Source organism: Pseudomassariella vexata, assembly GCF_002105095.1.
Source record: "Pseudomassariella vexata strain CBS 129021 chromosome Unknown BCR38scaffold_26, whole genome shotgun sequence".
Taxonomy (NCBI): Eukaryota; Fungi; Ascomycota; class Sordariomycetes; order Amphisphaeriales; family Pseudomassariaceae; genus Pseudomassariella; species Pseudomassariella vexata.
In genome coordinates this window covers 248,194-273,134 of record NW_024467981.1, presented here as the reverse complement: position 1 = coordinate 273,134, position 24,941 = coordinate 248,194, and the positions used below count along the sequence as shown (strand labels likewise).

The following is a 24,941-nucleotide window of genomic DNA, read 5'->3' as shown; positions in this document are numbered from 1 at the left end:
AAAGGAGCCGGCGATCATCATGTTGCATAGATGGCCGCCTTCCGCTACCCAGCAGTTTTCCCAGTCCTGCACGAGACGTTAACCTCAAACATGTCTCGTGATCTCCCTGTTCGGCAGAGAGCGGTGAAGTCAAACCGCCATGAAGTTAATTTGGAGAAAGAAGGTAATCCACGGGGCACGGTGGAGTACACTGTCCTCATTCGGTTGGGATCTACCGTACGGGCCGCATATGTAGACGCTCTTGGACAGGAGATCCATTGCTGGTACAAAGTAATTGCCAGCACGGGGAATACTCTCACATAACGACTGCTCTATGCCCACCTCATACGCATGATCCGCCGCCATACGAGGTGCTTGTGTCACAGTATTCGAGTAGTACTCGAGTCGGGGTATTAAAGCAACGTAGCCGTGCCAATGGCTTTAGTCGGCTGACTTCTTGATCTGTAGACCCAGACGTGGTTGGCGGAGAGGCGTTCCCTATTCACTGCCGTTTTCGCCGTGCCACAAACCATATTTTCCCTCACAGTTTTTCCAGAGCTTGATGGTTCCGTCCTCGGAAGCAGTTGCGTACAGCTTGTTGTCAGGTGCGAAGGCAATGGACCATACAGGGCCGTGGTGACCTTTGTGGGTTTCTACAAGAAATTGTCAGCATGGAAGAAGTTATAGCCAGGATGATCGAAGACACATACCGATGAGAGAGTCATCATCCCAGTTGTATACCAACGCCCAGGTTTTGGGGGTATCCTGACCGACAGCATACTTTCTACCCTTCAGATCAACAGCGACGCTGGCCACCGGGAAGTCCACCTTGGTCGTCTTGAGCTCATCCATGGCCTGCGGACCCCCCAGAAGTAGACGCACTTGCCGGCAGCAACAGCTAGTACGGGCAGTCCGTCACCGATATCACCGCTCGATCGGCAGGAAGGATCCGATGCATTGAATTCACAGCTTCCAATCTCACCATCAAGAACCTGTGAACGGGTGACGCTTTGCGAGGGCAAATCGAACCATCGTAGGGTGTTGCCCGAGGCCGTGACGAGGGTATTTGGGTCTCGAGTCCAGACTATGAACTTGATGAAAGCCGTGTGTTCGCCGGGGCAGATCTCAAAGACGGTACTAGCGTTTGTGTCAATGGTGGTGGTTTCGACGGTGCCGGACTCGTCCAACTTGGGTTTCTCGGGGACATCCCAAATGCGCAGCTTCTTCTCGTAGCCACCAGTGGCCATGATGTTGGTATTGTCGGGCGGATAGGCCACGGCGCGTACAATGTGATTGTGCTGAAGGGTGTAGAGGCACTCGCCGCTGTGGGTGTCCCAGATCTTGGCGGTGAAGTCGGCGCTGCCGGTCGCGGCATGGGAAGCGTCGGGGGAGAGACGAGCCTGCCACACGGCTCCTTTGTGGCCTATGAAGGTTCCTATCCAGTCGCCCGTCTGGCCGTCGCGCAGCATGGGGTTGTTGTCTTTGCAGGCTGAGATGAGGTAGTATTCGCAGCCATCTTTGTTGGTCAGGGACGAGAAAGCAATGTGAGGAACGGGTCGCGAGTGGCCGTGACAGGTCAGAGGTTGCGCTCGGGGTGGTGCGTCAGCCATAGTCACAGTCAATTGTTCGGCAGGCTGGTGTCGTCGGGATTGCGATCGAGGGTACACGTAAAGTTGGTGATGGGAATCTTGTTGCTCGACGGGTGCAGGACGGTCAAGCGGGACAATGTCAATGATGCGATGTCTTTGGCAGATTGTTCCAGGTCCAAGGAGTCTTTGAACAATGGTTTGTCGATGCGCCTAATTGAGCGGGTTGGGTATAATACGCGAAGTTGCAACGATCTCGGTTTTGGGCTGCCCATATGCAACTGCTTCGGTCATGATCTGAAGAAATAAAAGTCCCTGCTGCTTCGAAACAAGGGTGCAAGAGCCCGCGCCTGACCGAGCTTCACCTTGACGGATGGCGGGGTAGTCTGCTTGCCCGGCGGTTAATTCCCACACCTGGTAATGAACTGGAATTACTACACATGTCCTCAACGCCTAGAGAACCAAGGTGGTCTAACACTATTACGAATGGTTCACTGGGCCAATCCTGCGAGATCATGGACGGTCGAACTACCGAAACCATAGAAACTGTACACATAGACTACAAAAGGATGGCGCGGGAGAAATGTGTACAGCAAAACAAGGCTGTAATAGTGTAGAGTAGCCCGATATTCCAGTCCAGGAGTAGCAAATATAGACTCAAGATGTAATTCGATTATTCTGCGTACTGGAATGACTTTTCCGGCATCCTCTTCAGTAATTAGTATTACGTATAACTAGCTAAAGTGCAGTGTATCTATACACAGAGTAGCTCATTCGTCTTGCCAAAATGTCGTGTCATCGTACGAGGGTAGTGCGTCATGATAGCATTCATAGTGACATTCGGGTTTTTGTAGGGAATGAATGATACCTAAATATAGCTTCATACAAGAACATCTTGGAATCATAACCTATAGTTGTGTGTGAAAGATGCCTGCGATTCTGCTATCCGCCGTTGCGGAAATACGACTGTCGCTACAGTACTTTGGTAGGGTGTGGGAATTGACACTTGACTGCATGCAGATCAATGATAGCATGGGAAGGTGGGGTGGAATGGTCCAAGCTCCCTGCTTCCAACACCACGTACAGTACCCCAAACGCGGCGATTCGAATTCGCAATGAACCGACACAACCATTGACAATTTCTCTTGACGGCTTTTGCTCTTTTCTGGCCCTTATCTGTTTGACACGAATCTGCCTTCCACACATACCATCCGTCCCACTGCCCGGTGACCGCTGACAATTGCCTACCGTCTATAGGCCATGGCGGACTTCAAGCTGTCGGCGCAACTCGCTGGCCACAATGCCGATGTAAGCAAAGATCCTGTTGCCTGGGCCCTGTTTGCCTCCAATGTTGGGCGCACCGCAATATTATCCAGTTTTACTAAAGTCTCATAACAGGTTCGAGATCTCGTCTTCCCGTCGGACGACCTTCTCTTCTCAGCTTCGAGAGATCACACCGTTCGAGCATGGCGCCGCACGTCGTCATCTCCGCCCGAGTTCGAGTTTACTATACTTAACCAGATCCATGATTACATTAACGCCCTGGCCTATATCCCTCGGTCTGCCGATTATCCCGAGGGTCTCGTCGTGTCGGGAGGCAAGGACCCATGTCTTGACGTTCGCAAGACCACGGCCGTATCCGGAGACAACGCCGAACGTCTGCTGCCGGGCCATGCCAACAACGTGTGCGCCTTAGCCGTTACCCCAAGTGGCAAGTACTTTGTCTCTGGCAGTTGGGACCACACTGCAAGAGTATGGAGTTCCGAGAAGTGGGACACCGACATATCCCTGATCGGCCACGAGGGCGCCGTCTGGGATGTACTACCGCTGAGTGACGCCGTGGTTGTGACAGGATGTGCCGACAAGAACATCCGCATATTCGATCTGAGAAAGCAGTCCGCCGGCCAGGCTGAAGCCAGATCCACTATTTACACACCCGACGTAGTACGCGGCCTCTGCCGAGTGCCCGCCGGCCATCCTGCCGGTGCCGAGATTGCCAGTTCACACAACGACGGAGTCATTCGCCTCTGGAAGTTGACGGGCCAGCAAGTCGCCGAACTTCGGGGCCACGAGAGCTTTGTCTACCGTCTGGCCGCTCTACCGTCCGGTGAGCTTGTCAGTGCCGCCGAAGACCGGACCGTCCGAGTCTGGAGAGGAACAGAGTGCGTACAGACCATTACGCACCCGGCCATCTCCGTCTGGACCGTTGTGGCATGTCCGAACGGGGACATCGCTTCAGGTACAAGTGATGGTATCGTCCGCATCTTCAGTCGTGCAGCCGAGCGTGTTGCAAGTGCCGACGTAATCCAAAACTTCGATGAAGCTGTCAAGTCGTCTTCGATACCGCAGCAACAGCTTGGTGATATCAACAAGGAGAAGCTGCCGGGGCCTGAATTTCTGACAACAAAGGCAGGGACCAAAGAGGGCCAGGTGCAGATGATTAGGGAGGATAATGGCTCAATATCCGCCCATACTTGGTCTTCGGCCGCACAATCCTGGATTAACGTGGGCACAGTTGTCGATTCCGCCGCCAGCAGTGGCCGCAAAGTCGAGCACAACGGCAAGCAATGGGACTTCGTCTTCGACGTCGCTATCGAGGAAGGTCAGCCGTCCCTGAAGTTACCGTACAACCTCTCCGATAATCCGTATGACACAGCGACTAAGTTCATCAACGACAACGAGCTTTCACTCAACTACCTTGACCAAGTCGCCCAGTTCATTGTACAGAACACGCAAGGGGCAAGCCTGGGACCATCTGGAACCGGTGGTGCAGATCCATACGGTACTGAATCTAGGTACCGGCCGGGCGAGGAGCAGGAGAGCTCGAGAACGAGCGCGCTGCCGCAGAAGGAATGCCTCAGAATAACGGCGGCCAAGTTCGATCGTGAGTTACTGCTACTTTGCCCTCCCGCTATTTACTCACTCCTCTATTCTAACACATCCACAGCCATGTTCAAGAAGATCTTCACCGTCAACGATGCCCTCGTAGCGGCTGGTCGCAAAGATATTTCCTTGAACCCTTCAGCCAAGGCTTCCCTCTCTTCCCTTCGCCAGGCCGTTGAATCCAACAGCCCCATGACTCCCGAGCACGGGGACGGAATCTCTCTCGTAGCTATGATGTGCCTAAATTGGGACTACAAAGACCGCCTGGCACCTCTGGATCTTTGGCGGTGCTGTGCCACCAGCCCACTCCTCGCCAGATACACCGCCGCAAATGGGCCGGTCTCGATTGCCATTTCGTCTGCGCTGAACGACTCCGACGGGCAACTGAACGAGAATCTCGTCATGATGGCTCTGAGGGCAATCGTGAACCTTTTCGGGTCTCAGCAGGGCTGGACGGTTGTTACCAATCAGATGGAGGCTGTCGTTACATTCCTCGAGCGTACCCTGGGCCTTGATGGCTCAAATAACCAGGCTATTGGACCGTATAACCGGAACTTACTGATCGCCCTGACGACAGTCGCCATCAACTACAGCGTTCTAGCGATCAAGAAGAAGGCCCATCTTCCCGAAGATGCTCAAATCCGCTTAGTCAAGGCAATAGCGCACGTGCTAGATAACCAAACTGACAGCGAAGTGGTTTTCCGCGCCCTTGTTGCGGCAGGCACCTTCGTCGTTGCAAATCCGGCAGTCAAGGACCAGGTTCAGGGGCTGGAGATGGCCTTGAAGAAGGCCAAGGACAGGGGCACGGAGGTGAGAGTCAAAGAGGTGGCTGATGAGTGCCTGTGTGCTCTGTAGTCTGGAGGGTGGGATAATATGGGATAAACGCCGGGATAAAACGGGGTAGCATAGCATAGCCGGCGTTGCTTTATAGACTATTCCAGTGAACGAACAGTCACGTGCGTTGATCATGGACTCGAACAGAAATACCTGTTTCTTTCCTTCATTTTCTCCTTCCCCCATTTTTGAAGCTGATCTGGACCCTTTAGGGCCGTTTCACCGTCAGCGGTGCGTAGATCAGCCACAGCGCCAAGTGCCTCCAAGACTTCGGTGCATTCGCCTCTATAGACGAATTTGTGTCTGTTCGACGGCAAAGGCTTCGATTCCTACCACCGAATCGACGGTCCCATCGCACTAGAGAACCCACGAATAAGACACCTATTCCCAGCATCTTAGCAGCATGTTCAGCCTGCCCCGAGCCACAATGAGAGATTCGTGTTGGATGGGATGCTCAATGCTTGGAATTGTGCTTCCAATGGTGGGCTCAAGTTGCCTTTTCCAATAGAACAGGCCCCCACTGACATGACTACAGCCCCGAGACGCGTTTACCACAGGTATGATTTATCAAAGCTGCCCAATCCAGTAACGTTCATTGCAGCCAGAACGAACGCCTTCTTCTTAGAGCCCCGTCCTGCAAGGCTACTCTTTCGGTTTGGTCTCTCACCCCCAAGTGTTTCCGAAGTTTCATTTTCAAGCTGGGAACGCCCCTGTTCAGCTGTATTCCTTTTTAAAACTCACCGTGATGCAACGTTAGACTCCTATTGGGACATATGTCGAGATGGCCAGCCGAGTACTGAGAGTACGCGATAGAAGGAATAGGGAAAGCAGCACGTGGAAAAGCTACATTCCGTGATGATCTTGACAGAAGACATTGTGCTGGGCAACTAGTCGTCTCACTGAGTTATCAGTGCACTAAGCTATGTTGCGCGGCATGCAACCATTCCCTGGGGACAGCTTTATCATCACGAGCATGGCCACTTTGTACATCAATATTGACCTTCTCAGCATGCCGTATCCTGTGGAGACCTCGAAGGGGGAGGTTGGTAGGCTTATTGGACGCTTTCTTCAAAGCGGTGTTCATCGTCTGGGGCAACTATCCCACGCAGAGCAGATCAAGGCACCTGCCCCAAGTTTTGTGCACCAATTCGGGATGGCGTTCTTTGATTGAAAGGGATATTGAGTCCACAACGTCTCAGGCCCAACGATGTTTTGAGCTCACAGCCCAAGTTGATCACACCTGGACGTGGAACACTGGCAACGGATATTACAGCTCCACTTACTTGAAGATATGATTTCAACAGCTTTGGATCGCAGCTTCCGTTAACTGGGAATATACTTGACACTCCGTCTCCTTTACCGTGATAGAAATCGTGACATTTTTGCTCTTCATAGAAGCATCAAGTGCATTGGGAGTCAAGCCTAAGCTTGTTTGTATTTGCGCCCACACAATTATGTGACAGCAAATGATCTGGGCCCACAAACACCAACATCGCGACTTCCGTCTCTGTTTATATCCACCAGCGTTGCTTCCAAATTTGGACTTGTAGCTGCTACCATTGAATACGCTCGGGATAATCTTAGGGGCCCTTAGGAAGGTAGCGCCACCCGTTCACTCAGGTCATCGGCGACAACAGCGACGTGCCTTCCATCTGGTGCACCCAGAAAGACAGTTAACTTATGTGTGCACTTTGCGCCGTCCCAAATGTTGTGCGCAACACTTCCATCTCTTCTCCCACCTGGACGATCAACATCTACAATCGTCGTAATTGACGACTGGCAGTCGCAGCAACATCGTTGATTGCTTCATCTGTTGGTTCAACTACAACACCAACTCATCTCCTGTTTGGTAAACATCCTTAGTTTCCTCTCTGATGCACCGCGGAGGTCGCCGTCCACCACAGCTTCCAAGTTCCCAGCACGGTAAGACCCTACTCTCTTTTCCTTTCGTTGCCGGAGCTACTGAGATGATTGGACGCTGACAGCAGTTTGCAGTGACTGCTCACCTACCTTCACCAAACAATCTACACTTCTTCCGTCTCAGTTGCCACGAGCGATCACCCAGCTGATCATGCCTCCCAATAACAGACGCAAGCTCCCCGAGGAGTACTCGACCAATCCGAACACGATCCGCGCCCGAAAGCGAAAGGCAGGACTGTCGCCGTACGCTAGGGAGGTCGAGCAAGCCAAGGCATCGGATTCCAAGGCCGTCACAAGAGCTTGGAAAGCACGTATCGAAACAGAAACGTACAAGATGACCGATTCCGCTGGTCGCAAGATAATTTTAGAGAGTGTAGAGAAGGATGTCATGAAACGACGGCAAGCACTCCTCACGCCGCCCCGTATCCCGCACCGTCACTGACACGACATTTATCCCAGACGACAGCAAGGCCTCGATGCCGACACCAAAATCAGTCGCTTCATCCAGCGCATGAGTATGGCACCTGTCTCCCCCAAACCAGAGAACGTCGACCCTGCACTGGGCTCCATGGCACCGCCTCCCACGCCTGTCTCGGCCATGCAACCCATTGCTCAGATGATGCCGCCCACGTCTTCGTATGGGGCTCACCAGTCAACGGTAAGCACCCCAAGCCGACACGCCACTCCGGGCCCCATTCTCCCCTATCCCGTACCCAGCATCGAGCGGGCCAACGAGTTTGCGAACCATCTGCCCGTTACACCTTCTCCGCTTTTCCACCACGAAGCCGATGGCGCTACCAACGATGCTTCTCTAGTCACGCGACTACAAGGTGAGGTCGCTTCTTATGCCTCACAAAATGCTGCTCTGCAACGCGACCTTGAAAGCACCAAGCGTCGAGTCACGCAACTGGAAGGAATGATCGAGATGCTGAACAACGATCTGGTCACGTCGAAGGGCTGCATTGCAGCTCAGGAATCGCGTCTGGAGGATGTGAACATCCGCATGAGTGACTACGATGGCACCGCTGCTGTTTTGCGCAATGCAGAGTCTGATTTCGAGAACCAAGCCGAGAAACTACGCCGTATCGTGGCCGGTGTAAAGATGATTGCCGACGTGACCTGTCGTGTCGCCACAGAGCTGGGTCAAGGCGCAAGAGGCAACAACCCCGTGACCGAGTCGACTGGTCATGCTAATGGATTCAACGGTCATACTAACGGATCCAGAGAGTACAAACCTGAAGTCAACGGCTTTTCCAATGGAAACAATGATGAAGTTAACGGCGTCAAGTCAGACCACGACGATTTATTCTCGGGGTAGATGTTTCCGGCACATGGAGCGATATCTGCATGGAATGGTAATTCGATGCATTCTCAGTAGAACAGGTGCATGGTTATGCGATGAATTATGCGGCATTTGAAAAAGGGGTTATACCGGAGACGAGACTATGATGAGCTGTTTCTGGTGTATTATGTGCCGGAAGGATCCGTTTATTCAACGTTTCACACAGGCTCATCAACTTGATATCGCATTTCAGAAACTTAAGTTCCCAATTTCCTTGCCGCTTACTTATCCTCTGCCTCAAGGCGACACGAAAAAGTTCATCTGGAAATTTCGAGCATGGTGACCGCCGTCTACAAGCCTCTATCTCGCTCGCGTCAGACATGAAGCTAAGCGAAAGCAGACGTCATGGGAAGACCTTCTCCGATGGAAAACTATTCTGTTCAGTGCTATATCACGCGTCGAGTGTCCCCTCTGGTTTCAAAGCTGGGTTCAATAACATCGCTTTTCCATAATTAACTAGAAGGAGCCGATACAAGGGAAACCCCGCCTGCGACACCAAACATGCCCCGAGCCGATCAATGAATACCTTCCAAATATCTGATCGGAACTTGTTGACTTGCCATAGAGTTAAGATGATGATCCTGCTTACGGGTTTGATTTGACTCCAGCCTGATGCGGCCAATTATTGGGGCCCCAGATTCTCAACTTCACACGCGCAACAAGCCAACGCATGTAGATCAAACTGCGAACTAAGAATGACGGGCACTCCTAGATTGCCTGCAATCTTGAATTTTGTAATTCCGTCACGAAAGATTGCAATGTAGTAGCAAGCCTCTCTCATGTACTTGGTAGATCCACGCCAGGCCTATGAGACATTCTCAGCAACTTTCTGTAAACCGTCGACAACCTGAGCTCGAATCGCCTCGTACAGTATCAAGCGTCCATTGTGTCATCAGCACGTTGAAATTTCCCCGTAAACTCTTGAGCACAACATCTTTACAATTCTCTGTGTGGTGTACATATAATAAATACAAGATGCTTCCTGACTGACGCCTTCAGGCCTTTTTTCATTTAGCAGGGCCGAATTACTCCAGTTTTAATCCTGGTTGGCATAGTCGGTCCGTCCCTGCTTCGCTTTTCTGTCTTGAATTTTTACGATCACAAAACAAAGTTCTATTCAACGTCAGCTTGTTCGGGAAGAAGTAGAGCGTACAGTTGACCAGCGTTAGAAAAAGTTGGCTAGGGGTAGAAATTTGTGGCGCAACAAAGTTGATCAGGGTCAAAAATATGTCTAACCCTGGCCGAGTTTTTGCTAAGGATAGCTTATCAAATTAGGTATAAAGCATAGTATTAGACTTTTGTAGTATCGTATATGCAAAATGTATGCATCCGTCTCCCAAGTGCATATATTGTGTATATCAGATACTATACTAGTACGGGTATATATACTCTTTTGACTTAGGGATAACGTGAATGTACACCGAGCTGGCCATGACACCGAGCTGGCCACTTTCATGCGCCAACGCGACCGGCTAACTTAATGTTTGATTTTCTCAACAACCAATTATGGCAAAGTCATACAACGAAGCAGACTTAATGCTAGCCCTTCAAGCTCTCAAAAATGACCAAAAACTTAGTCTCCGACAAGCGGCAAAAACGTACCAAGTCCCCCGAAGCACCCTCCAAACGCGTAAAAACGCGCCCGAGGCGCTGTGGTATTTGCAACGGGACTGGGCATAATGCGCGAAGTTGTAACATCGCATTGCCATCTTCTGGAGAGGAAGATTCAGAGTAGTTTCAATTGATTTACGGCGTTGTGGTTTTACTCTCGTAAAATTTCTATGCGAGGTTATGTAAGGGTGGCCAGCTCGGTGTCATGGCCAGCTCGGTGTCATGGCCAGCTCGGTGTACATTCACGTTACTTGTACTAATTTAACTAGATATTAAAAAACAAATAATCTGCTCCTTTTTGCGTTATGAAAGGAGATTGATCCAAATGTGATAAAATTACCACCAAATTTCTTTTTAGACGTAACAGCATCACGTATCCCCTTTTTACCATTTGTAGCTATATTACCTACTCCGCCAAAATGAGCGCTTGTTGATTCCAGAAGTGGTAAATTTTTCGTGCATACAAAAGTTTGAAATATACGTTGGACTTCTCAACCTGTTATAGCTTTAGGAATTTTTCTTGTTCTAATCATGAGAGACCCTTCGCCATGTATAAATCCAGCTATAAATCGACGACTTGATGAAAACAAAACCCCCGAGCTGCTAGATCTTGAACTTGAAGCAAATGATTTTGCAAGGCCAAACTGAAACCTCTATTGAATCTGCTAGCTGCACTATATAAATCTGTATGATAGCTGTTACTTGCTAATAAACTACCACCGCTTTGCCAGATATACTGCGCGGGATGGGGATCATGTTGAGCTGGGAATCCGTCATACCGAAACATTCTTTCGCACAGCGTAGTGTCATCATTCGCAGTGCATAGTTAAGTTACAGGCACTTGAAGCAACCCTGGCAGGCGGGAATGAATAGAAAATGGTCCAAATTGACAGGAAACAAGATATAGTATCGGAGGATCTGGAAGATTAAGGACGCGGAATGGTGGCTGAGCAAGTTCTCCTTGCCAAATGGAGCTAAGGCTTCCGGCTCTTGTTCCATCAAGTCTTGACGCGGGAGATCTTCGATGATTGCTTCGGCTGTCACGCAGACTAGTGAAATTCGGAGAGGGACCGGAAGTCAAGCAGGCCGGGCTTTAGAAGGAGGATCTTGGCGGATGACTTGCCAAGGCGGCCAAGCGATGACCGAGTACGCTCCTGTATGATGGTCGAGGCTCGGGCGGGGGTGAGACTGCGGGTCATCAACTTCGGCTTGATTTTTTTGGTGGCCTCGATTGCGGGCTGCAACATCATGTAAATAGGGATGGATTATATGTGCGGCGTAGCGGAGAGAATAGGCTGCGTCGTGGACATATTCGGAATGGAAGGTTAGAAAACTTCAGAAGGTGCAGTTAAGAGTACTCTGCTTTAATAGTTTCAAATTTTGGAGGTGTCCTGAGAAGAAGGGGCAATGAAGTTGTGAGCCGAATGACCAAACTGCAGATGGTATGGAGAAGCACGTACTGTGCAACGCAGTATTTGTGAAACAGCCACTATAATATAATCACCCTAGCAAGCATGCTCTTTAAGTCAATAACCATCATATTAGAAATATATGGTGTGTGTAGTTACACAGGAGTATGATAGCCAAATATGTACGCAAGCTATTCAACCAAAAGGGGGATGACACCAACGCCCAACTTCCTCTTGCGCCGAACCCTCAGCACTGCAGCGCGCAGAGGAAAACAAACAAAAGCGTCACAAGAACTTCTCCTAACCATCGCGCTTACCTCGACAAAATCCGAGTTCTTATGATTGATCGCTATTGCCTGAAGGTCAGCTGTGCGCGCTCTCATGGATCACGGCGGCGGGATTGTAGGGGTACTTACAGAAGTGCTAATGTCAAATCACCGTGGATACGCGCCTTGAGGGTAACTTCAACCTCAAGGTTAAGATCCAATCGCAATCTCAGCGTGTCACTGCCGCCGCCTCCACCGCCTTGCTGTTGCTGCATTTGTTGCTGCTGCTGCTGTTGTTGTTGCAGCATCTGTTGTTGGGGCTGTTGCTGCTGCCGCTGCCTCTGCAAAGATTGATTCTGCTGGCGACCGCGACGGCGGCGCTGGGGTGGCGGGGGCTCATAGTCCTCCTCGGCACTATCTTCGTCGAAGTCGTCAGAGTCCTGCTCTTCCTCGGACACTTCCTTGACGGGGGCTTTGCGCGACAGTTGGCGACGATTGCGCGGGGCGCGGCTGGCTGGCTTGGCTTCCGACGAAGATTCGGCCTGCTTGACATCTGCCGGGCTGGTCGACATGGCAGATAGTAGTGATGGTTGATGTTATGACCGGATAGGTGGGGGAACTGATGTTTGACTCGGGCTATGGTATAGTTCGTGGCAAAAACGGCGATATTTTGCAGGCGGCGGAATGTGTGGAATGGAACTAGAGACGGAACCGCAATACAAGCAACTAGAGATGGATTATTTGTATCGCCAGACTCGATGACAAAAACAAGATATTGATCCCGTAACCCAACCTGCAGGATGCTCTCGAATTCGGTCATGGCTTGCGAAGTGCACGTCACTGATGATGCCAAAACCGGGGTCCCCCAGTTGGGATGCGAAACCGGATTTAGCCTACCTTCGTCATGTGGATATGGCGGGTAAGGATCTGCGTCTAAAGCTGCATGAGACCGTTAATCTCTGATCGAGATGTGACAGTGGCTTCGACGGGGGGGGGGGCTGGTTGGTTGGTATCCCTGCCAGCGGTCCAGACTCCAGAGCATTAGTGGGGTTGTGCTGACATCATGGCCGAGCCGCAACTGTTAGACGGGGAATCGGTGCCGTCAAAACCGAATAGTATCAGCCCTACAGGTTGCCCACTCTATTCCTGGAAATTTTCGCTCTGGGCGGGGATTGCGCCACACATCGAGATGAACTGAGGGGCGAGTCCAGGGCTGCTGCTTACGGCTACTTTCATCTTGAGCTCTGAGCGTTAGTGGTTGAAGGTTGCCTTCATACTTCAAACTCTCGATGGTTTTCTCTGCAGGCTAATAACACGGGCACGAAGAGCAGACTTTCGTTGTGGAAAGTGGACGATGGTTGCTTACTGAAGTACATCACTGCGATGAAGTATAACTAGCACTAGCGAAACTAGGTGCGATCAAGGTTTTGGTCGATGTTTTATACAAGGTCAAACCCAGACCAAACCACTCAGCTGGCGCGAATTTACGGCTCGTCGTAGCCTCTCACTCGCAGCCCTAAAAGCAACGCGGATGTCGTCGAGGGCCGACTGCGCGAATCCAGTTTCGAAACGTTCCCTCGCCCTTTCTCTTTCCGCCGTGAACTTGTATTCCGATTTCGAGGCGCGACATACTTCGTCCACTGTAGAACTAGATAGAACCCATGTTATACTATGGACTAGAAGTCTGTTCCAATGGAACACAAAAGAATCACCCTCCATAAGGATTCTAGACAAGCGCAGAACATTTGACATGTGCTACGTCCATGGAATATCGGGCAGGTGACTAAGGTGACTGATCAAATGTCATTTCCTACAATGTGTAATAGCAGGACTATTGCAGGAGCTGAAGCTCACGCATGCTATTGCGCTTGAAACACGAACTAAACCATCCAATAAATTCAAAGCGCACATCTCATAAAGCCCCATCCATCGTGTTTGTAGCTTATTGAATGCAGTATTCCTAAATTAAAGGTTAATATAGAAGTGAGACCAGGGTAAATGTTTCACATCCCGCTTTCGGGTCTTTAAGGCATGGACACGTATTGGTTTGCGACCAAAAAAAGAAAAAGAAAAAGCCTGCGCACAAATAAGGCAGGAGATATGATTGTATTGACCTAGGATAAGCTTGAGAATTCAATGATCAATTGAATTGAACCAATTACTGCTGCTGTTAGTTCCATCAAACATCATAGGGACGAAGTTACCTCCAGGGCAGGAGACTTCGTATTTTACATGAGAATATAGTGGTTTTTCGATGATAGTTTTGGCCAAAACATAAGATTATAGTCGTTTTGGGTATGTCTACGTGTCGTACCTGTACTTCGATGGAATCACTCATGCTGCGTGGTCTATGAAGCTTATGAGCTATGTATTGGTACCTACCACTTATCATAAAATGGGGCATAGCTGCTAAGCACTGCCGCGAGGGCCGCTACTATCCCAAATTCGATTTCTGTTTCCTGGTGAATATTATTTGACAGTCTTACTATCATAGTTCCAACTTTATCAACATCTTAAGCTTCTTTCACCCTTATACTTCCCACGGAAACTCAAGTCGATCAAGACGCCCCGTAAGGCTGGAATAAAGTGGTGGCGAGTCGCTTTGGGTTCGGGGAATATCGTAGCTAGAAGCCATTAACACCAATGGTCAGATAAAGATCAACAGGTATGGTTATCGTCATGTTTCCTTGGTAGTGGAGTATGGGAGGAAATCTTGAGATAATAAACTCGACTGCCTTCCTTGAGCCCGAAGATGTGGTTCTGGCTGAGATATCGGGGGTAACTCAACGTTACGTGGCTCAATCCTTGGACGGTGTCATCTTCTAGAAATGGAATAATTGTTATTGGGTAGAGTTTCAGATCAAGCATAATCAGAGTAAGACGACCATAGGATATGAGACTCACTCCCAACATTTACTTCAGTGATTGAGAACTCTTCCCGGAAGAAACAGCTCTTGAAAGTAATGCTGGTTGATACGGCAACTAATGGTGTTATCTTTCCCACGGGCTTCTGCTTTCGGGTGAACCTGCAATAACACGTGAGGATTTGAGAAGGAAAGCATCAATATTCAATGCGTTTCCTCAACTAGGGGTATCATAGCGCCCTCGCCACCAATACCTGGACGACATGGTTGTGTACCTATTTTGCGGAGTTGCCCCCAAACCAGGCAATCAGATACTCATGAAGCCGCCCAACACGTTCATTATTCAGATTTATTAACCTTGTTTCTTGTACTAGCGTTATGCAACCTTGCGAATTCATTCCAGCGGTCGCTTACGCCCCCACCTTTTCACCGCTAAGTCAGCTTGCTGACATTATCCATACCACAATCACCTTCGGCCCCTGATACGAGTTTCATTTCATATGACTTTGCTAGCAACTGGCGAGCTTACTTGAATTCAACTTGGTTACGTTCTCCCTGGGAGTATCAGGAGTCGCCAACTCCTGCGGCATCCAGAAGATTGAAGCTTTCACATGATGCGGATTCTCGAAAGAGTTTCGATCCCTATCACAAAAGACAGGAAATCAGAGAGAAGCAACTAGGAGGAATAAGTTTCAATATCCTCGACAGGTATCCTCGACAGAAAACCGCGACGTAGTCACAAGCTACACACTTGTATTGCTTACCTAACTATGCATCTACAACTGCTCACTGCGTGCATTAGTAGTCCATTCAACTAACCTGGAGCATGTAAGAACATCTGCTAATATGCCTCGTATTCGCAGTTGGCCATCATGAAATCTACAAGTCCCTGCATGGGAAACCCGCGACCCACTATACTCGAATGATTTGTTAAAGGACTCTGCTGGCTTTCATGATCAAGGCTGCGCTAGTATGGCGTAGAACTGGCGCACAGCGGAGGAGATTTACTGATAGCGGGAGGAGACCTTAGCTATTGTGTATCCGTCGGTCATGGGGATTGATCACGGTCACAGCTGAAACCGGAGGACACTGATATTAGGGAGTGTATTGCCTTTAGTTGTCCCGCCTTTTCCAAATCACCTGGGGCCATTCCGCACGGGCTAGATTGGCTTTGAGGACAGGCAAGTAACCGGTCCCAACAACAGAACTATGTCAGGATGCAATGAATACTTCATCCCCGAGATATGGGGCATGCGAGCTCTGTAGAACCGAAATCATCCTGGTGATGACTACGACAATAGGGAGAATGAGCGAAACGCCGTATATGGCCCACATATCCAATCTTCCACGGGCCCAGAGACCGATATGATGAACGCGTCGATGGATGCAGTCGGTTTCAAAATGTTGGGTGTTGTATATCGCCAACCGGCTTCCGCCGGACGAACGGTCTCAACGGATCATTGGTTTCGTCAATACACACTCACTCATCATGGTATCGGTGTTTGTGATGTTTGCGTGCTTGGTGATGTTGGCTACACAGGGGCTGCAAAAATGCGGAATCATCTTTGTCGTTAGTTGAAATCACTCCACTGAACTGTTATTTCCACAAACGGCCAGTCGCTAGCGTCCTGTTAGTTGGTCGTTGGGGCGGCAAACAAATTCTTGGCATCGACGCTTATACCTGAATACCGGGTGAACGGATAACTCTAGCGCCGAATCCAAGTACAGAGCCATAGAAAAGGTGGTGTCACAGGTTTTTCCAGTTGTTTTAGTCGGCTTTAACCGAAACTGTCAATGGCAAGTTACATGGTTTTCTGGTTACCAGCTCCGGATATCAACCTCCTTTCCCCCCAACATCCAACGGTCTACGACTTGATTTTCTACCACCAGTAAGTTCCAGGAGAAGAAGCTGTTCTCAGAAGGGCTTATGTTGGTGCAGTTGCCGACCTCTGACGTTGCTGGCTAGGGTGAAGCCTCCAACCGGTGTTGGTGTCGCCATTCCGGTATCCAGGGTCAGGAAACAACGAACTATAACTAGTCATAACCTACGAGTGTTGAACCGCATGCGGCGATATATTGGTCATGCATTAGTTTGATGAGTTGGGGTTCTTTGCAGGTTGAAATTTGCGAGCTCGACATATAAAGTATTGTATCAGAGCACCACATGTTTCGCAAGGGCAAGTCAGCAATACACCAATCATGAAATTCGACACGCAGGACCTTGCTGAGATCGGAGGGGCGAAGCTTCCACGAGTTAAAGGTTCAAAGGAGAGGAAGTATAATGTACTCATACATGACGAAGGAACAACTTCTGTTCTCGATGCTTGTGGCGGAGCAGCAGTTGCCTGCCTTGGTACCGGTGGAACTCCAGAAATCGAAAGGGTAAAGAGAGCAGTGCGAGTTCAGATGGAAAACAGCTTCTACATTGCGCACGCGTTTGCCGGTTCAGATCCCTGCGATCAACTGTGCGAAAAGTTGCTTGCATCTGCAAATGATAAAAACAAGGGTGGAGCTGACGAGAAGATGTCACACACATTTATTGTCAACTCCGGTTCGTTCTCATGGTATTCTTCAATACGACCTGGCCGTACTGACAACGATAGGTTCCGAGGCGGGCGACTCAATGATGAAGTTGGTGTGGCAGTATTGGCACTCACGTGGCAGAGAATCGGAGAGAAATATATTCCTCTCGCGAGAGTCGTCGTACCATGGTAATACCATTGGGGCACTTTCCATTAGTCATTTTCCAGCTCGACAAGATCAGTACAAGAGATTGCTCCTGCAGAATTGCATCAAAACCAGACGCTATTATCCGTACCGAGACCAGAGGCATAATGAGACGGAGCTAGAGTACGTAAACAGAATGGTCGACGAACTCATCAAGATATTGGACTCCGACGAATGCAGCACTAAGCCAAAGAGGGAGAGAGGGAGTGAGACGGGAGGTGACAGGGTAGCTGCTTTCATTTTAGAACCTGTATCTGGTGCTGTAAGTCTTTTTATCCTCTTCATCCCACCAGTTTCGCGCTAACACAGCTAGGCACTAGGTTGCCAGCCCGCAGGGGCCACTTACTTGAAGAAGGTGAAGAAGGTTTGCCATGATCGTGGGATATTACTTGTGTACGACGAAGTCATGTGTGGGTTAGGCCGTACAGGATACATGCATGCCTGGCATTACGACGAGGAACAAACACTACCACCAAACGAGCCGTCAGTACCTGCGGCGAGGACGCGCTCTAAGGCGGATTCTCAACCAGACCCCCATGCTATGGCTATATCAGCTGCTCCGGACATCCAAATGATTGTGTGGGCAGAAATGGCAGTGTTCGGCCCCGCACGGACCACCCAGTGTAGCCACTGTAGATTAGCCAGAGCTTACGGCAAGTAACGATAGTCATAAGAACAACAATGAACGGTGGGCTGCGATTTGCCCACAGATTGGTAAATGTCTTGCGGCTGGGGTCATGCCAGCTGCCGGTATAATGGTGAACAAGAGGGTTTCAAGCGCCTTGGGAAAGTAAGTGGACGCTGTATCCAAAGTGTTATCTAGGCTCGACCCGACTAACCCGCATGTCAAGAAACGCCTATATCCATGGCCATACTTATCAGGCCCATCTTCTCGTTTGTGCTGCTGCCCTCGAAGTCCAAAAAATTGTGGGCGGCATGGAAAAGGACGAGAACGGAGAAACCTTCCTCGATCGCATCCGATCTAGGGGCGTCTATCTTAAGAATAAACTGGACGAACTTCTTGGTGAACCTTATGTCGGGGACGTCCGTGGACGCAGCCTTTTCTGGGGGATCGAATTCGTGAAAGACAAAGCCAGTAAAACGCGATTCAATCGTGATATCAGCAGTGAAATCTCACGTCATGGCGCCAAGAATATTTGGACTCATCCGGGAAAGCCTAAATCAGCTATACACGTTTACCCTGGAAGTTGGAGACTCGCAGATAAGCATGGCGTGGAACAGGGAGGCCACCATATCATTATCGCACCTGCCTTAAACTGCACTGAAGATGACATCGATGAGATTGTGGGTAAAGTTAAGCAGCTGATCCGTGATTTCAAGTATATGCGCGACCCAACGAATCCGCAAACCTAGCCAAAAGGTAAGCGAACCAGACAATCAAACAAGACGATTTGGAATGTATGTTCCTATCATCGCTCATTTTACTTCTCGACACTCTTTCATGTTGAATGTAGGGAAATAGGAGGGTCGTTGGCAAGAGAGCAGGATGATTTGGTAAAAGGGAAGGAGTTAAACCATGCTTTCCTACTATTAATGCTTTTAAGTCACTCGTTAGTCTCCCTTTTCGCACTAGAACCGGTCCAAGAATTACAATGTGGATTTCAGCCTCAATGTAGACAACTGGATCCATCCTGACTCACATGTCTTTATGAGGTTTTAAAGTAGCATTATCAAAGTGAACTGTCGCAAATCGCTGCTCCAGTTATAATGAGGATAAAGAAGTAGAAGGGAACTATAGTTTTGCAGATAGCCCATTAATTACATCATTATACTCCAGCACGACTGAGGTTTGTAGAAATGACTAACTGACCATGACACACAGGTCGCAATCGAATGCCGGCAGTAAGTGGTCCAGACTGATCGAGCGCTTCTAGATTTGGTGTTTGGGTATTAAAAGAAGAAAGCTAAAAGTCGGCACAAATAGCTCGCCTCAGCGAATATGGATCCATGGAAGAAGAAAAGTTCGACAACAACTTGAATCTGCTAACCTGCTTCCCGCAATCGTCTTGCCTCTTCTACTCTCTTTGCGTCTGCGCGATCATAAGTCCATTCCGTTCGTCGTATCGGTGGAGCTACGGACTGTGGCTTTTGTTTTGGTGAAATGAATCGTGAACAAAAGGAATCACTTATCTGAGGGGACGGACACCAATGGGAGAGATCGCAATGTGATATTGATATTTCAGGACGCACCGGCAGAGCAGGGGCAGGGTTTTATGATGGACGAACAGGATGGTCGCACGTCGCCATTTGCTGCAAATATGCTCCACACTTGGACATCGGACAAGGCCGACATATGTCTTATCCCATTCGGGCTACGGAACAAGCTCACCATGGGAGCACTACCTTTGACGTATATCCATACTAGAATACGTATGGTCATAGTCTGTCTTATATGTCAGATTCACGACAAACCAAACGGATGTCAAATAAAATAGATTAACCGATAGGAAATTCATCAAATATAAGTGCACTGATGCCCTGCATTATGTGGGAGAACATGGTGGGAATGGCAAAACTCGAATGCATCTACAATACCACCGTGTCTAGCCTTGTTGATATCCTCAGGCCGGCAGCTTTCCAGGCCTCGCCGCCGTTGCTCTGGAACTTATGCACCACCTACTCATGCATACTGGCCATCGCCGCATCCGGAAGTCGTACCGGCTCAAAGGACGGAGGCTCCCTATTTGTAAGGACGGTCAATTTGGGGGCTGTGCCTTGGGCAAAGTAGAAGAGTTGAATACTCTATCGTGATCACAGAAATGAAACTTAAAGTAAGTTGACGTCTTCTCGGAAGCTAGATAGGTTTGTTTATATCGTGATTTAGTAGAAGGTTGTCAATAATAGCCCTGCCTAGTCACTAACCGCCTTCCATACACGTGTCTCCCCTTCAATGGTTTGGCAAAATGATAGATGTGTCACCTGAAGTGGGCTACTCATCAACGTTGCGCACAACGCCTGGCACCCCCCCACTCCAATTGGACCAACAACACGTTGGGGTTCCTTTATACGCAATTCCATGACCGTCCAAGAAAGCACGCTAAAATACGCATAAGCAGCACTATGATGCTGAAATGCGATCTAGATGGCAACTAAGAGGATTTCGAAGAGAATTAAATTAGCCTTATTTAAGTAGACAACTGCATATGGCCAGCTCGCCTGTCAGCTGACAGCATGCAACGTAGATCCACCGCCATCTGGCGAGCTGCTGCTCCCTAGGGAGTTTTGCTAGGTGGCCTGTTGCAGTGTAAAGTTGGTGGGGAACTTCTATTGACTTCTATCAATGCCTCAGGTACCTTATTTGCGGATCAGTCAAACAACGAAGAAGGAGCGACAAAGCAACAAACATGAGGAATCACTTCTACCATCGTTATTGACAAATAGGATGCACGACACCATCTGGATATTCCCAACCGCGACAGAGATGCGACCGTCGTCTGCAGCTGACCAGGGAGCGTGCACGCTTGCAAATGCTTCAACATGAGCTCAACCGCATTCAATCGTGAAGACTCGGCAGATCAAGACAGCGAGGCTCTCACCCAATTTTCAGATGACCAGCAACCGGATGGGGCCTCGGTGCCTCGTCCGTCAGGCTATGCTTCGCAACACGACGATATGCAAAGCGATGTAGCGCAAAGCGACACCGCGCATAGCGACGCGTCGACTTACAGCGTTTCCACGGCAAGCAGGCCCATCTCTCTTTCGCATTCCCAAGGTGCGACGGATGAGCCAGGCGTGGACGATCATCGTCACATGATGCTTGCCAGCCTGCTCGAAGATCACTTTCGCATGCGCGCTGCAGAGTTCCTCAATACCACCAATGGAACTAACTACACCCGGCATTCGCGCGAGGTCCAACCTCTGGCCCGACAGCTGTTCGCCCAGGCAACCCAAACCCTTTCATCAAATGGACTACTTTCCCCCACGGCGGCTTCAGAGCCTGCGCGCGATGTACGCCGACAATACCTTGTTGGCCTTGACAGCCTCGTGGCCGGAGCGAGTGGGGTGCAGGCACCGCCAACTAGCATTTTGGAACCCATGCGTGACTTGGCGGCCCAGGCATCGCAATTCACCATACTAACTCACCCGGCCACTGACCTCGAGCTCAGACTCCAAGTGCCACGGAGTCGAATTCAGTACCAAGCCACTTTCAGGGAATTAGGTCTCCTTGGCAAGGGCGGCTTTGGCAAGGTCTTCAAGTGTTACAATCGGTTGGACCAGAAGACGTATGCTGTGAAGAAGATCCCCCTATCGCCCAAGCTCACTAAAAGACTCTGCCAGGACAGGCACGAGGACATGCAAAGTGTGTTACGCGAGGTGCAGGTCCTGGCTATGCTGGATCATGTCAATGTCGTCCGCTATCATGCCACGTGGATCGAGGAGCCGCAACACGAGCCAGAACAGCATCGCGAAGTTGGTTTGTTGGGTAGGTTTGACCTCTCGTCTCTCCGGTTTCCTATTTCCGTCTCGTTTCTACTTCACGTGGAGGAGCTCCTGTACTCGCCGGAAACATCCTGGTGCTTCATCCGATCCACACATCACCACTAATGCAATGTTTCAGATCATGAAGCAAACACGAAACTATGGCAGCGTCCACCGTTGCTGCTTGAAAGCCGTCGCATTACCCAGGTGTCGGATGACGACCTCGAGCCCAGCTTTCCAAAGGAGCAATCAGGCAGCTGCGGCATTGTATTTGCAGAAGATACTCCATCATGTCCAGATGCCAATAACCACAAGCCCCCGGTGACTGGACTGCAATGGTCTGATCAGCTTCCTTCGGGCGAGAGCGCTATCGAGACACAGTCCGGATCTGATAGCGACATATTTACGGACGGCCAAGGTGCAGGGCCCTCCCGCATCGACCACCCGCGCGTCGTCTGCGAGGACGACACGGGCGTGCACGTGTTACATATACAGATGTCGATGTACCCCATGACGCTAGCCCAGTACCTTGCACCCACTTCGGGCGACGGCCCAAAACATTGTTTTCATCTGATTCCCACCCTGCGGCTGCTGCTGTCCATCCTGGAAGGACTTCAATACATACACGCCAAGGGTCTGGTACACCGAGACATCAAGCCAGGCAACATCTTCCTCTCGCATTTGGAAGATAACGACAACACCGGATACTGCAATATCACCTGTCGCTCCTGCCCAGGCAATAAAGGCCAGGTCTGGCTTAATCCTCGAATTGGCGATTTCGGTCTGGTGGCTCAGCTGGCGCATGAGGTACTACTAGACGAAGACACACTGTCTAGCAAGCCGGTTGGCACACCGTACTACCGCCCGCCCATTTGGAATACTGAGAAGCACAACGAGAAAACGGACGTCTTTGCCCTGGGTGTTGTGTTTGTGGAGATGATGTGCCGCTGCGGCACGACTATGGAACGCGTAGACATGCTCAAAGGCTTGCAGCGTGGACAGATACCCCTTGGCTTCGCGGAAGCCATCGAAGCCGAGGGCTTTGGCGCAGAGACTGACGATCTCGTCAGAGTGGCAAGCTCAATGGTTGACCCTGATCCCGCGCAGAGATACAGTGACAAGCAGGTCAAGGATGCGATCGAGGCGATACTCGAAAGAGTAAGCCAGGGTGAACTTTTTGTAGCATAAAACGAGATATGCCATTAGTATGGCGAGCCCAATGATACCACTGGAGTACCATGTAGTCGTTTCAGTTCGTTGCATACTGTCGGACCGCACCAGCCTTTCTAGCTGTTTCATGCTTTTTTGCGCTGGACGGCTGATTTAGAGAGTCTTGAACTTGCTCGGGTGTAAGTAGCTAAGAGGCATACCTTTCTGTATTTAAGATACTTATGGCCCCCTTTAGTCTTTTGGACTTGGGGAGATCAGAGACACATCAAATTTCATGCTTTGTTACAGCTTGCAATAAGTCCGATAAATACGTAACCGATGCAGAGAAATCATATCTTATGCTCATGGTGATGGCAACGCAACGCTTGATTACTTTTACCAAGTGTCCAAACATGTTCGACTCCTCAATTGGCGGGTATCCGGTAAGATTTTCTTTTTTCATCTCGTTTATTATACTGTCCTGTGCAATCCTACGGCTTATGAAGACTGCGGGTCCGAAGACCAGAAGTATAGCGGGCAAACTACCCAGTCCTACATATAAGTATAACCTTGTACTGCGAATTTGTATTCTCCGTAACTCTCCTTTTTCCCTCGCGGTAAAAAGTTCTGACTTTAAGCCGGAGGTTTAAGTTCAATAGCGGTGTAGGGCTGTGGGTTCCATCGCTTTCGCAGCGGGCATGCGTGGTCCCTATAAACCGCCGTCGGATTCGAACCAACTATGCTCGTCGCCGACCCAGACATTAGCCTGGGTTACAGCGGCTTATGCAGCCGACAAGCTTAGGACCACTAAGCTAAGCGGGAATATGGTAATATTGTAGCCGCTGAAAAGCATGGATGGCGAAGGCAGAGAATCCAGGTCATCACTTACAGCATGAGACACGAGGCCTAGCATATCTCTGATCGCTCAATTCTACATAAGTTTGGATCTATCGACAACTCATAAAACCTAGGCAACCTAGGCTAGCCAGCAAATTTACTTGATCTCCCCTGGCCTCCCCTTCCAATTCTCAGTCCTACTTGCCATGCCTCTGATTCAAGATCAGCTCATTCATCCCCTCCCCCTCAATCCACTCCCTCAATCCACCCCTCAATCCTCCCCATCATGTCCCAGACCAACCGTGGGTACCCGTTATTGACCGCCTGCAGCTAAGCCGCCACGATGGTGCCCTGCTCTTGCTCCACCCCGTGTGCTCCATCTGCGATACCAAGCCCCGAGGTTGGCAACAAATGTATCCTCTGCGGTTCGGTCTGTCCAATAGAACAGCCTGGTGGCCCGGCGCATGAAGGTCATACTCATTTTAGAGGAGGTGGGGCATTTCATAGCAATTTTCGAGATCACTTACGGTGAGGAAGGAGGGGGGCAGTTTTGATGTTTCGCAGGATGATCGGGGCCAGGCGGTGGGCGTTAGCGGAATTGGTGGTGGTTGGATTGGAATAGGGTGACGGACACCGGTAGGTTGGCGAGTGTTTGTTTCCAGAAGGCGTAGTTGGAGGGACCTACAAGGTGTCGGTCGTCGGGAGTTTGGGAGTCTCCGTTGAATTACTCCTGTTCGTTTGCATCCTTTGGCAGATGCTCTGTTGGTGATTCCTGAAAAAGGGCCCAGGCAAACGATCAGTGTGTGTTAGTAGGTTTTTTTTTCAGTCCTACTTGTCATCTACGTCAGGGTAGGTTGACACTCTCATGGCAATGAGTGGGTGCAGCTATGAACATGATTCAGACACTGGTCTGACATGGTTTGTTCGTGAATCGCATTGTCTCTCACATTTTTCACTTGCACAGTTAAAAAATAAAGCAGATAATGGACTCTGTTGCTCTGTCACCCGTAGTTGGTTTAGAGTCGGGAGACAGTGCTTTGAGTTGACGGAACGTAGCAGTAGTATAATTCTACGTAAATAAGTAGTGATCCAAA

General features: G+C 49.9%; 6 protein-coding genes across 6 annotated transcripts; 4 read left to right on the top strand and 2 right to left on the bottom strand.

Moving 5' to 3' along the window:
• Window positions 1–477: 477 nt before the first annotated feature.
• Window positions 478–1,589, bottom strand: BCR38DRAFT_461947 (WD40-repeat-containing domain protein; the record flags this gene model as incomplete). Its single annotated transcript, XM_040862586.1, has 3 exons — window positions 478–632; window positions 690–807; window positions 843–1,589. 3 exons carry the CDS (start codon window positions 1,587–1,589, stop codon window positions 478–480), a joined length of 1,020 nt encoding a protein of 339 aa, XP_040709753.1.
• A 1,236-nt stretch (window positions 1,590–2,825) lies between these two features.
• BCR38DRAFT_356708 (ubiquitin homeostasis protein lub1) lies at window positions 2,826–5,303 on the top strand (the record flags this gene model as incomplete). The annotated part of the gene is made up of 3 exons (XM_040857042.1): window positions 2,826–2,873; window positions 2,964–4,449; window positions 4,513–5,303. The coding sequence occupies 3 exons, from the start codon at window positions 2,826–2,828 to the stop codon at window positions 5,301–5,303; spliced, it is 2,325 nt and encodes a 774-aa protein (XP_040709752.1).
• Window positions 5,304–7,353: 2,050 nt separating this feature from the next.
• Window positions 7,354–8,520, top strand: BCR38DRAFT_505967 (uncharacterized protein; the record flags this gene model as incomplete). The annotated part of the gene is made up of 2 exons (XM_040864932.1): window positions 7,354–7,529; window positions 7,662–8,520. 2 exons carry the CDS (start codon window positions 7,354–7,356, stop codon window positions 8,518–8,520), a joined length of 1,035 nt encoding a protein of 344 aa, XP_040709751.1.
• Window positions 8,521–11,690: 3,170 nt separating this feature from the next.
• Window positions 11,691–12,661, bottom strand: BCR38DRAFT_479063 (uncharacterized protein). Its single transcript, XM_040863131.1, has 2 exons — window positions 11,981–12,661; window positions 11,691–11,913 (listed from the first exon to the last, which is right to left on the bottom strand). The coding sequence occupies exon 1, from the start codon at window positions 12,648–12,650 to the stop codon at window positions 12,060–12,062; it is 591 nt and encodes a 196-aa protein (XP_040709750.1). The 5' UTR covers window positions 12,651–12,661; the 3' UTR covers window positions 11,691–11,913; window positions 11,981–12,059.
• Window positions 12,662–16,893: 4,232 nt separating this feature from the next.
• Window positions 16,894–18,795, top strand: BCR38DRAFT_505965 (pyridoxal phosphate-dependent transferase; the record flags this gene model as incomplete). Its single annotated transcript, XM_040864931.1, has 5 exons — window positions 16,894–17,200; window positions 17,298–17,683; window positions 17,735–17,908; window positions 18,132–18,211; window positions 18,273–18,795. 5 exons carry the CDS (start codon window positions 16,894–16,896, stop codon window positions 18,793–18,795), a joined length of 1,470 nt encoding a protein of 489 aa, XP_040709749.1.
• Window positions 18,796–20,713: 1,918 nt separating this feature from the next.
• On the top strand, window positions 20,714–23,333 carry BCR38DRAFT_479061 (kinase-like domain-containing protein). Its single transcript, XM_040863130.1, has 2 exons — window positions 20,714–21,865; window positions 22,001–23,333. Exons 1-2 carry the CDS (start codon window positions 20,920–20,922, stop codon window positions 23,047–23,049), a joined length of 1,995 nt encoding a protein of 664 aa, XP_040709748.1. The 5' UTR covers window positions 20,714–20,919; the 3' UTR covers window positions 23,050–23,333.
• Window positions 23,334–24,941: the final 1,608 nt, after the last annotated feature.